Below are 13850 nucleotides of genomic sequence, written 5' to 3'. Positions count from 1 at the left end.
TTAAGCCATTCTACAAAATTTATTAATGAAATTAACAAATGGTATTTTTCGTGTATTAAACATCTTTTAAACACAATGGAAGTACTATGGATCATTGATCTTTGCAAACACGTCACCACTCGTTTTTACATTCTTATTATGGGATCTTCTGCACTCTATAATAGCACAGTATTAAGTTGTGTTAGACCATTTTAATAACAACCTGCCTTATTATCATTCGGAGTAGTATTATCATGCAAATCATAATCATACTCTGTACCCCTATTTTTGACATTTTTACCTATTGTGTCTGTTTGTTTTGTTCACGCATCGTTGTCAATATAATGGAATTTGATGCGACTGTCATACAAGTGAGAGGTTTAGCTAGCTATAAAACTAGGTTCAATCCACCATTTTCTACATAAGAAAATGCCTGTACCAAGTCAGGAATATGACAGTTGTTATCCATTCGTTTGATGTGTTTGTTTTTTTGATTTTGCCATTTGATCGGGGACTTTCCTTTTTGAATTTTCCTCGGAGTTCAGTATTTTTGTGATTTTACTTTTTAAAGCTCAATAAGAATAATGTCAAATACATTTCAGCGTTTAAAAGATCACTGTCTACTGTTTGTGAACAATATCACCCATCAGGTGCTTGTACCTGAATAAAGGCAACAGTAGTATACCGCTGTTCGAAATTCATAAATCGATTGAGAAAAAACAAATCCGGGTTACAAACTAAAACTGAGGGAAACACATCAAATATAAGAGGAGAACAAAGACACAACAGAAACACTAAAATGCAACACACACAAAAACGAACTATAAGATAACAATAGCCATTTTCCTGACTTGGTACAGGACATTTTAAGAAAAAATGGTGGGTTGAACCTGGTTTTGTTGCTAGCAAAACCTCCCGCTTTAATGGCAATGTTAAATATAACACTAAAAATGACAACATTACATGACAAAACTACAATACAAATAAATGGAAGAACATACAGGACAGAGAAACACACAAATAAACAATACAATAAAACATTACGACAAGCTAATAGTTATCAAAGGTGCCAGGTCTAAAGATGGAGAGCATTGATGACCCACAATTCCAAAAAGTTGTGCCAAAAACGGCTAGGTTATCTGCCTGGGATAAGAAAATATTTAGTATTTAGAATAATTCATATTTTTGCAAATAGTAAATTTATAAAATATAAAAATGACCATATAATTGATATAAATGTCAACACCGAAGTGGTGACTAACTACAGAATAAAAACGAATACCAACAACCTAGATCAGCACATAAAACAGCACAGCCGAACAACGCATTGTATGTCAGCCGAATAGATCGATGCACAAAAGTGACGTCACAGGTAAATTTCTAAAAATTTCCAAAAAATAGGATAGAGTTCAAGATTAGGTTTGTAACACTGATATTATATGTATTTAATAACAATGAAATTACAAATCTTATTAATATAAAATTGTGTTAGTAATTAGATAAGTAATTGTATTATCTACTAGCTATGTCGGTATTTCTTCTAAATCAAACTGAAAACCTAATACATAGTATAAGTTCAGTTGACCCAAACTAAAATCTTATAAATGAACTGGGTGATAAACTATCTTTACACTCACACACGAATAGAACAGAAAAAAGTAAGAATTACAACTACAAACGTTAAGACATTTGACAATAACAAATATAACATCAAAACTAAATACAAGAATTTTTGATAGAAAAATACCGTGACACGTCTTATAGCAATGCGAATTCACACTCAGCAAAACAGTCACAATCGGGAATAGGTCACGTACTTAAAAGATCAGACGACGTAATGGCAAACCACAATCTAAGACGTGTTAAAAATGTCCTTAGTTAGTTTGGACAAAGACGCATCGTATGGATCAACCAATTCGTCATGGTGTCAATAAAATTTACGGAGTGTTATTTTTAATCTTTCCTCCTCATAACTTTGTTGGAGCAGTTTCTGCGTAAGGAGCACACTCCTGTATATGAAGTCCGTATAGTGTGAACATGCACGAGCATAACGTATCAACTGAGGTATGTAAACACCATAGGAAGGGGCAGAGGGTATGTTACTGCTGAGAAATGGGAAATTGATAATTGGGAAGTTGAAATCGTCCCGTTTGTCATAGATTTTAGTGTGAAGTCGTCCATCTGTGTCAAAACTACTTCAAGAAAACCACACCTTCTGTTTCCAATACTATAGCATTTCGTTCGCTGAAACATTAAGTCTGCCCAGTCACGAAAATCAGAAACCATTGATTAAAACGACACCGAAACATCTTTAGTTATGCAATATCCACCTGTCAGCTGTTACATTCAAAATCTTATAACGCAGCATATTATATTATATAGTATTTTGCTATAACAAGAAGTTTACTATATTCTGAATATGTTAGGTTGTAAAAAATTCTGTCTTCTTTCAACTAACTTTGGTTTTGACTGAAATTTAACAATTAAATTTCCAACAAGTGACTTTTTACTGTTTCGTTTATAAGATTAATATCTAGTTGAAATTGAAATTGTATGTTATATATTTCTGAAATTACTCTTCAGTATATTAAAACATTATTTATTAAATAATTGAGAAACATTTGAATTTCTTTTTACACACTCGTTTTACCGGAAACTGAAATAGAAAACATACTAATACGGTTTGGATAAACATAAGAAAACAGATATAGGACATTATATGAAATAGGAGTCCGGAGATTGAAATCATGTAGACGACATTTGAAAAATAACAATACGTCATTGAAAATCAAAATTCAACAAAGCAATAATTGAGTTCAACATGTGATTCGCATGAGAAACGGAAGATACAAAAGGGATATTCAAACTGATAAGTCGATGAAAAACTGATGACGCCATGGAAAAAGTAATAAAGTACCAAACAACAGTACATCAGACACAATATAGACAAGGCAACATGAACCCAACCAAAAACTGGGGTGATATCAGGTTCTCCGTCTAGTTCTAAATCTAACAAGACCAGACTACTAATAGTAGTAGTGGTGTTAGTAGTAGTAGTGTTAGTAGTAGAAGTAGTAGTGGTAGCAGTAGTAGTAGTAGTGCGGATAAAAAAAATCAAACATATCTATTTGATGTTTTATCGTTTGAAATATTTAATTATTTGTTGTTACAATTAGTATTAATTTCATAATGATATTCTCTTGAAGAATTAGATTTCTTCAGATGAGTTCCTGTTTCAAACAAATCCACTTTGCCCTAAAAATGGCCAGCCCTAACATTTATCTCAATATGAATTCAGTTCAACGGCCTAAATTTTGAAAAGAAAATCGAATAAATCACAGTAATGGGTGATGAAAATATGAGTCACTTCTTTCAGGAAATAAATTAAGTTTCTGAAATAGCCAGCATTAATTAATTTCCTTTGCTATAGTTAACTATCTATATAATGCATTTCTAGTTTTCTTACTATCCCTGACATAAACATTTTATGTATTTTTTGTAACCTTATATATATATTTATTTATTTATTCAATTACATTTTCAAATATTTATGTATCCACGTATCTACTTCATTAACAACTCTATTATTTCTGTGGTTTTTTTTTTATGTGAACCTACTAGTATTTATTGTGTTTTGTGTTTATTTTCATTACTGATTTCGTTTTTATTTGTTATTTGTTCATAGATTAATATTATTGTTATTCATTCTAGTTGTGTGCAGTTGTGCGTTTATGTATAATATCTACAAGGAAATGAGAATTTGTATAATGTACAAGAAGTGTCTTTTATCTTTTATTATGTTTCAGAAGAAAAGTCAATTATAGATAAACGTGGTGAGTAATTTGATAACTTTATTCACAGTCGTTTTAATTTTTTATGCTACATCTGGTAAAATCATTGACAAAGAAATAAATATTACTGTTTTATATGTAAACGTTTATATGACAACATTTCGATTTAAGATCATATTTCACTTTATGAACGAAAATTTCATTCGATGTATTAAATGTAAAGTGAAAACAGAACGACGTAGCTTAATAAGATCAGAACGAAATTTAAGTAAAAACATTAAAGGAGAGGCGAAAGATACCAAAGGGACATTCAAACTTATTAGTCGAAAATAAACTGACAACGCCATGGCTAAAAAGGACCAACAGACAAACAATAGTACACAATATACAACATAAAAAACTAAAGACTGAGCAACACGAACCCCACCAAAACTGGGGGTGATCTCAGGTGCTCCGGAAGGGTAAGCAGATCCTGTTCCACATGTGGCATCCGTCGTGTTGCTCATGTTAGTACAAACCCGGTAATAAGTCTAATTCGGTAGGTCACATTCGGGGAAAGTGGGACGGAATTGTAGTTACGCTATCATCTGTGAAACGGACATTCCATAACGGTCATCTAAATCTAAAGAAAGTTTAATCATATTGTATCAAATATCAGAAGACAAAACATACGATGTATATTTCTTTAACAATTGTTTAGGCAGACTATGACTTTTTGTATATGTTATTTCTTTCTGTAATAACATTGAAACATATATTCATGTTCCTTTGCATTATCTTGAATTAATAAACAGTATATATGATTACTGAACTGTGATCCAGTGCTTGCATATAAGAATCAAGACATGTAAAATATTAGGGAACTTATAAAATAATAGATAATTTCAAACTGTAACTTAATACTTGTACAATTGGGGTTTTTTTTATAACAAGCATATCTATTTTAGGACAGAAGAGTTTACTTTTATGTGGATTAATTACCAATCTTTCTGTGTCATTAACTTCCTGATAAATTGATCATTATTCATCATTTTTCTTATTAATTTCTTAATTTTTCATGCTTACAAAGGCGATTTTTTACCATCATCAGAACACGGTATTTATTTTATTGCTTGTTAATGTAGTTCTCATAGAGCAGTTGTCCTGCTGAAATCTTACATTATCATAGAAGCATTTCCGTGTATCGAATTAACGACTTGCAGGTCTGTGGTTGACACATACGTTAGTGTCTTGCTGTGCATGCTATTGTTGACGTTAAATCTAAATTCATGTATTGTATTTGATAAATTACGTGAAGGGAAGATTAAAACTCGACAAGAATATTAATCAGTTCAGTGTGGCAAAACGTAATTCTAAAAGCAAATTTACTACTAAAGCTTTAAATGAAAACGCTTACTTTTTTATAACATATTTATAATTAGTCATTATAAAAATATTGAATTTGAATATATATCACACACACACACACGAAAAAACAAACAGAAAGAGAGGAAGAGTGGTATCCTGTAATCTTTGTTACATACCATGCACATATGTTTATTGTTTGACTGTTTGTCTTTTTCTACATGATTAATATAACAATAAGGAGATAGGATACTGTTGCCAATCGGACAAATATCTATTAATATCAAAGACAAAAGAACAGGGATGTTAAGAACTACAGTAGGACTTACTACAATGAGCAAAATCTATACAATATAGCTAGGTATATAAAACCCCGGGATGGAAAAAGTGAAGCAATTCGAAAAAAAAACAAAAAGCAATATTTAAAGTTTAGTGACGGATTCAGGGGGAGGGCGTAGAGGGCGTATATATTAGATTATTGGAATAAACACCCCTTGCAAAAATCCTGGATCGGGACGTGAAGTTATTATTTTAAATATAATATACTAAATGAAAAACAATAAGTACCATACACTGGACTACGTCTTCCTTGTTTTGGACAAGCACATAAAGAATGCGACAGGGTTGAACATGTTTGTGAGCTCCCGACTCTCCCACTAACCTTGGATAATGGTGTTAAAGTACAACAATAAATCAAACTGGAGAAAGCTGTTGGAAATGAGTTGAACTGCCAATCGGTACTATGCATCAGAATCTAAAAAAATGGCAAAAGATACAAAGTTCCGTTCTAAGAGTTTCAAAACTGAAAGTTAGTTTAAAGCCAAATTCCAACTGATAAATATATAATATTTTCCAGACTAAAATATTTCTCATTACATTTAAAGGATAATGTAACTTCTGTAGCAGTTCAGTGTTTCTGTTGTTCCGTTTTTTATTCCTCTTATAGTTGATGTGTTTCTCTCTGTTTTGGTTTCTGAACCGGATTTATTTTCGCTTAATCGATTTATGACTATTGAACAGCGGTAAACTACTGTTGCCTTTATTTATACAAGATTTATTAAACGAATACGAGTCATAGCTGCATTTGTATTTGCATTTTTATTTCTTTCGTTGAATTGTTTGCCTAATGTTTTGTTTGCTTTTAATTTTTATTGTTTTTTGTTATTTTTAGTTGTTTTGCATTTGTTTAATGCACTTTCATAAATTAAAAGAGTTACGTCTTATTCCACATAAATTAACAAATCTTAACCTTGAATTTATTCCAAAAAACACAACCTTTTGTTTCCATTTTCTTTTGACCTCGAAATCATGCTTTTGCTTTATGTTGGATTCGTTGTTGCTAACGTGTGAACACAATTTTTGGAGTAACACAAAACAAAACTTAACAGTTGTCTTTGTGAGCATTTTTAAGTATTTGAAATTTTGAAATGTTTTTGTCATTCAAAAAAGCCAATCAAGACGATCACTTCATTCAAAAACAAAAATTCTAATCAATTATTGCTATAATGCTATTGAAATGGGCAAGTCATCGAGGACTATAAGGAAATATACATTCAATCAAATTATTTTAAAGCTAAAATATAACATTTCCCACTTGTTCCTTTTCAGTTATTCATTGTTAAGGGAAAACAGCCATTGTGAATCTTTAAACACGAAAAGATATATCATCGTTATACTAAAGAGGTATTTGGAATTGAATGATTCAAGCATATAATGACAACGATAGTCGTCATATTATTTAGTTTATTCGGCTAGTTAAGCAAGTTTTGTACAACGTTTCGGGATTAATTTATTTTTTGACTCCTTTTTAATTTTACATTTGATTTGGCCTTTCAACTTTTTGATTAATGTGCCACTGATGAGTCTTGTGAGGACAAAAAATGCGTCTGGCGCAAGAAAGTGTACGCTTTGTATCCTTTGTAACAATATGTTATGTGATAAGCCCGCGAACATCGTCCCAGATACAATCACAAAAGATGTTATTTTTTATATGAAAAGCACATTGTTTCTTATCTGAATAAGGTTAAAGGTCATATATTTACGATACAACATTAAAACAAAGACATATTAAACCGACAGGAACTAATTAACGGGAAATATCAGGAACAGCACAACCAAAGTTGTTTCTTTCAAATCTACTATCTAAAAATATCAGTATTAAATTTCACATGATATTTTATTACTATTACCTTTTTATTGCAACTTGTTGGTTTTTTGTTTTATTGCATGCATACTAGGAGGTGTGCGGCGTAAATCCTAACATTAAACCACCAAACGACACAAAAAATCTAAAGCATCGATAACCTATGATTTTCAACCACAGACTTGGGTTTTTATAATATGTCAGTCATTAAATTTTTCGGGTCTAAAATATTGTAAATTAATGTAATCTGCAACAAACAAAAATTCCTATATAACAATAAAATATGAAACTTGAACATGTATAAAAAAAGTGAAAATAAGGAGCTGCGGTATGATTGCCAATGAGACAACTATTCACCAGAGACAAATTGATGTAGACGGCAGCAACACTAGGTCACCATACGGCTTTCAACAATTTTCAAATCCCTATTTATAGTAAGCTTATCATAGGCCCGTTATGACCAAATGTGAAATTTTTTGCTCTTCGTTCTATTTTTTTTAGCATTATGACCAAATGTAAAATTTATTGCCCTTCATTTTAGTTTTAGTACAGGTTTGCCATAACGTGGATACATATTTCCTACTGCCATGACATTTAGTGTAAACATACTATAATAGTAAAATAGTCCTATTCCTCATTTGGGTTTTGTGAACGATGCATAAGAACCTTGCTATTTATTTCAATGGACTGCAAAATAATGAGTAATGTGTGTCTCTGCAACATTCTTTTCACATATTTCAACAATTTTCAAACCCCTATCTACAGTAAGGTTATCATAGGTCCGTTATTACCAAATGTGAAATTTATTGCTCTTCATTCTTATTTTTACAGCTTATAGCTGAAGTCCATGTTGTTTTATTTTCTAAGTAAACTGAGTACAGATTTTCAAAACATAGATACATTTTTCCTACTGCCAAGACATTTAGTGTATGCATAATATAATAGTAAAATAGTCCTATTCCTCTTTTAGGTTTTGTGAACGATTCATCAGTACCTTGCTATTTATTTCAATGGACTGCAAACTGCTTAGTAATTTGTGTCTCTGCAACATGGTTTACACATATTTGGTTCATTACGTGAATAGATGTGAAAAATCTAACTTCTACCACTGAAGTGTTCAAAAGAATAAACCACCTGCAATTAAACTGATGCAATGCAATAACCGAAGATGAAAGACACATATCATTATTGACGGAGTGGGTCCGTCGAATACCATTTTTAAACTGCTGCTCAATGATATCGTAGACACACGTGGACAGCACGTCTGAATCGTTATGTTTATTGTCGAATATTGTAATGATCGGAAGTAGTGGAGTTATATTGTTAAATCTTCATTATTGTAAAATTATTATTCATTATTCATGTGTTTTGACATCTGTGTTCATAAAAATACTTTTTACACAATTCATTTGTATTTGTTATTGACTGGTAAGATTATTCTATTCTTAAGGAAAGGATACATGTAAAATGGATGATAGCAGTATTTATTTCCTTAGCCGTATTTTGGCACAACCGGTGCCGGTGTTGTGTTTTATTTATGAACACGAAACACGCGTCTGCGTATACAACTTAAATCCTGATATCTTTGGTGTTGTTTTTTTAAGGTTAACTGCACATACAAATATACTAGAAGATGCCCGCGAAATCGCGGTACAATTGGGCAAGTGTTGAAACAAAGAGTGTCAAGGGTACCAGTGTTTACACATAAAAAGGGGGAGGGGTCCGGACGTCGGGTGCCTGTGTTTAAACATAAAAAGGGGTGAGGATCACTTCGACACGTTCAACGCCCATTTCATGTTTGGACAGTTCTGCACCTTAGTAAAAAGGGTGGATGTCGTTTAATTTAGAAAATTGATGCACTTACAATACAATACAGGATCCTTATAGGCCTAACTGTCCTATTTTTTGAGTGAACCCTTCAGGGGGGTTCACGCTTATATATTGGCGAGTTTTGGATGTGTCTATGGGCCACTAGATATCTCTCCCGGAAGTCGGAATAAAATTCTCGGAACGTTTCGAAAGTTTTCGATCATTTATACAGGACTGAGGTAGTTATCTACGTCTTTGATACGGTCCCTCTATGGCTAGGCTACCACGTGACATTACACCATCAAAGTAAATTGGAAAGTAAACAATAAGGCTAGGTTGCAGTCAATAAATCGTTAAATATATGAACCTTTTTGCCTTTTCACAAAGCATATGTGTTTTTAATAATGTGAATGTTTATAAGCGCTTTGGTGTGAAAGTTTCTAAACAAGTATTATGACAACGCAATTATATTTGTTTTAAAACGTCCCCTGTACACAGTGTGTATCTAGGTCAATTATAACGTGATATTGTGTCATGATAACATGTAAACTAATTATGTCTTAAAATTTAACCACGTGTGTATGTTCATCATAGACTAAGGAGAGAACATTCTGGTTTAAATGTGTATATTAGATCGGAAAACAGATATTATTATCAAAAGTATTCAATTTAATTAATTCAATAGAAATCAAAGAAATATATACAAAATATATACTGTATTTATGTTTCTGTTGAAAATAAATGTATTAAATTGAAGTCAGAATATTTTCAGATTTGCAATTAAGAATTAAGTATTTATATGACAAGATACTCTGCTTTGGTTATTTAAAATATTCATTTGTAAATGAAACATGCATAATAATTAAATCTTAATAAATCCTTGCATCATACAAAAAAAATGTTGATTCTAAACAATAATAATTATATTTCTACGTTAATTATTTCCTACCGTTTTTTTAAGGTTTTATAAGTAATTGTTATTTATTTGTTTGTATTGTAATATATCCACAAAACGGAAAGTAAGATAAATTGATTAAAGAGGGTGGTAAAGGGTTATTTTCGTGCAACGTGATCGCCGTTTTTTATTTCACGTTCAACGTGTTTTTACTTTTTTATTTGACGTCCAGTCGTGCAAGACAGGTGCCTCGTTGAACGTGTTCTGCTTATTTAGTTTTACGTGCATCGTGATTTTCAAAAGCTTATTTTGCGTACTCGGTATTTTTAAAATAAAATTCAAATACTTGGAAGGGATCGTCAAGAAAAAAATGGATTCAATTTTGTTTTTTGATAAAGCGGAAAGGCATTTGATGTTGTTCCTTATCGATTTTGGAGCTTCCAAGATATATGTACTGGTTTGGCCTAACACATTGTTCATTAAGTATTAAGTAACTACATAACACTGACATTTTATTGTCTAAACAAATTTGTAACGGGCCATACATATTTATTTTTGTCGTATTCTTTCGATTTGATTCAGTTTGCGATAAGTTCAAAATCGTTGTACCATATGCTACTATAATCCTCTGTTATAAATATGTTGATGGATTGCTGTATTGCCATATATGTCTCTAGTTCATGATTGTAATGTTAGAAAACATAAAAAAAATAAAAGGACTAATGAGACCTGCATGGTATGAATTACTAGGGAAAGCTGTAGGGTTAGGGATATATTACAATCAACTTGTGCTTCTGTTCGTCAATCCAACAAATATTTCCGTTAGATTTTTCTAAGAAACAACTTTACATAATGACTCGGTATTAAGTTCAAATCTGATCTGTTTTTAACTTGTGAACACTTTTCGGATTGCCGATTCTTTGAATTTTTTGGTAAAATGAAAAGAATGACTTTAAAAAAGGATCAACGCCTTAACAGTGACGAGCTTTAACGTGTTTGTACTTTCCATGATCTGTCAGTTCAAACTTCCTATTTCTGATACTTTTAACCACGAGTCGTGGTAGCTGGTGGCATGGATAACATGACAACGTGTTTATTCTTGTTAATAAAGACAATGAAATAGATCAAGAATACACTTTCGTGTCTGCGGGATATTTGCATTTTAAAAGTTAAGAAGATCGTTATATACTTTTTTAAAAGCCGTAAACCATTCATATTATAAATGTGTATACTAAATCGGGAATATCAAGTAAAACAGAGAGTTTATATATACAAGAAGACAGTGACTCAGTCACAAAAGGTTCACATCAAAGTCTTTATTTTTCGTGCAACGTTTATGACAGAAATTATTTCACGTTCAACGTGAAATTATGTCTTATTTCACGTTTTTTCCATGCAAGCACCCCCCTTTACCACCCTCATTAAATATTTAGATTTTAAACGGTCGTGAATAAAAAAACTTGTGTGTTTTCAATTCAAAAAGATTTTAAATTCTTGCAGCTCACTAAAAAACGTAATAATAATTTACAATAATTATAACAAAATTTAATTAAGTACTATCATGATGTTAATTTTTTTGTACTGTTTTAGTATATATTTATAAGTCTTGGCTTATATTTTGTATAGTAATCTATTCATATAGTGGAATGGTAGAATTTATAAATAGATTTATTCGATAAATAAAATGTCCGTCCGTAAATACTTGACGTTTGTGTTTATTGATACTACATAGAAAATGAAAGGATATGGAGTAAATGTACATGGAACATATTTATATATTAAAAATTTTCGGAAAAAAATACTAACAGGAACGTATGTTTATTATAAAATTTTAATTATATTTTTGTTTGTTTGTTTTAATAGTTTAACCTTATTACATCTACATATTTGTACTATGGTACGGTTTTGAAAATTGTATTCACTGTGTTGCCCAACTATCCTATACGTCTTGATTCATTCACATTATAGATCACATTTCAAACGCACACTATCGGTTTGCGTTCTCAAAAATTCCAATTATACTAATTTCACTCGTGAATGCGCATTTTCGTTTTTCTTATCTAAATTAAGGACACGGCTGTAAGAGATTGACATGTGTCTTTCATGCACGGTCATCATTACTTACGGTATTCTGACCTCTAGCTGTTTCTCTTTTGAATCACAGTCCTATAATAAACTTTTACCTTTTCGAAAAGCTAATGATTGTCTACCCAAGGAAGAGATTCCTTAACTTTGTAATTTATTTGGTCTTTTAACTTTTTTTTCATTCGAGTGTCACTGATGCTTTTTTGTAGACTGGCGTCTGGCGAACATCATTTTAATCCTGGTATCTTTTTATATCTACATACCTTTTTATATAAATTGTGATTTTGAGGGTATGTACAGATATTCATAAAATTTCTGAATTAAGATATTCTTCGGCAAAACCAATTTTCCCTGTAGAATATTTGAATTGATTTAAGTAAAATCAGGAAATCCTTAAACTTTGAGATGTTTTATTAGACCAAAAAAAAGTCTCTTTATAAGATGTCCCAATCAGTTGCATGCCACAGGTTTCATTGCGCATGGACATTGGACTTAAGATTTATCTATACAATTAACATCTACCATGAGTACAGACAGCTTCAATAACGAGTTGAGAACATGAAGGTCCATGCAGGAAGCAAAATATAAAGATATGATAGATAAAATAAATGCATGCAGAATTCCAGATTATAAAGCAAACTGAGTGCATAAATTTATATTGCGATTGGTTTGTGCAATTTGCATAAGTCATCCGGTTTGTAGAAATTGGGATTTGCAAAAGGGTTATCATCGGGAAAATTATGTACATTCCCAAGTACTAAATAAAATAGTCTAGCTTTCAAATGTATATTCAAATAGTAGATGTAAATATACTCTTTCAACTGACTTCTTCTAATCACAGCCGTTCTCTTTCATTACCTTCCTGTGGTTGTTTTGATTATCTAAGTGGATAATTAGAACATGCACTGAAATATAGTGTATAAACTGAGATGGGTATGCGCCATAGACTATGACAGATTATATACGACTGCTGAGGAATACAAGTTGTTATGAATGAATTGAAATAAAAATAATTTTATGGATACTAGTTTTGAGTTCATTAGCATCAATTTGCGGGAAAAGATTACGATCTAAGGCAGACTTTTTGTCACGGTTTTATCCTTTATTTCCAATACCAATGCCATGCTTGCGTAAATGTTTTCCGTTCGTCCATCCGTCCGTTCGTCCGAAATACGTCAATAATCAGAGACTGTTTGACAGAAAGCTTTCGTACAATGTAGGATTATTTTTTGTTACATTTTCTTGTCTGTGCTATATCGTCAGTTTTATTTTACAATTTTAACGGGAGTTATGAGAGTTTGACAACTTTTTTTAATATTGTAACAATTACACCTTGTGAACACAAGACCTCTGGGTCTGTTTTACATAAAAATTCTTATCCTTTCTGCCATCCTGTGTAGTGGACCATATTGTACCGCATTTTCGAATCAACCATTTTAGCAATTATAGGACTTTAACCATTTATTGAGACAATTAAACTTGTGAACGCAACTCCTTGGAGACTTTTTGGCACAAAGCTCTCATACTTGTTTCTATTGTTTGCCATCATGTGTTGTTCGCATTATTGTACCATATTTTTTTTTTACTAGTTTTTCGGGAGTAATTGGACTTTTTGTTGAACATTGTAATAATAACATCATGTAAACGCAACTCCTTTAAGACTTTCTAATAAAAAAATCATACTAGGTAGCTTTATGACATCATTTTGATCAGACCATTTTTAAATGAGTTTTAGCACTTTGACTATTTTTTTTCCGTATTGTCACAGTGACACCTTGTGAGTGCAGCTTCCGTAAGACAATTT

General features: G+C 31.5%; 1 protein-coding gene across 2 annotated transcripts in view; it reads left to right on the top strand.

The window, feature by feature from the left end:
* Positions 1 to 8651, top strand: part of LOC127733978 (protogenin-like) — a 63988-nt gene extending 55337 nt beyond the window's left edge. Inside the window, exons 8-10 of one of the 2 annotated variants that reach the window (XM_052243465.1) lie at positions 3786 to 3812; positions 4840 to 4866; positions 8228 to 8651. In XM_052243465.1, coding sequence (XP_052099425.1) covers positions 3786 to 3812; positions 4840 to 4866; positions 8228 to 8337 — 164 coding nt within the window. In that variant the 3' untranslated portion in view covers positions 8338 to 8651. The remainder of the gene's footprint in view (positions 1 to 3785; positions 3813 to 4839; positions 4867 to 8227) is intronic. The other variant, XM_052243466.1, reaches the window with a different exon arrangement.
* The last annotated feature ends 5199 nt before the right edge of the window (positions 8652 to 13850 follow it).

The sequence above is a fragment of the Mytilus californianus genome, unplaced genomic scaffold (genome assembly GCF_021869535.1).
Source record: "Mytilus californianus isolate M0D057914Y unplaced genomic scaffold, xbMytCali1.0.p SCAF_3, whole genome shotgun sequence".
Taxonomy (NCBI): Eukaryota; Metazoa; Mollusca; class Bivalvia; order Mytilida; family Mytilidae; genus Mytilus; species Mytilus californianus.
Note: the sequence above shows the minus strand (reverse complement) of the source record. Positions and strands in the feature narration are given on the sequence as shown.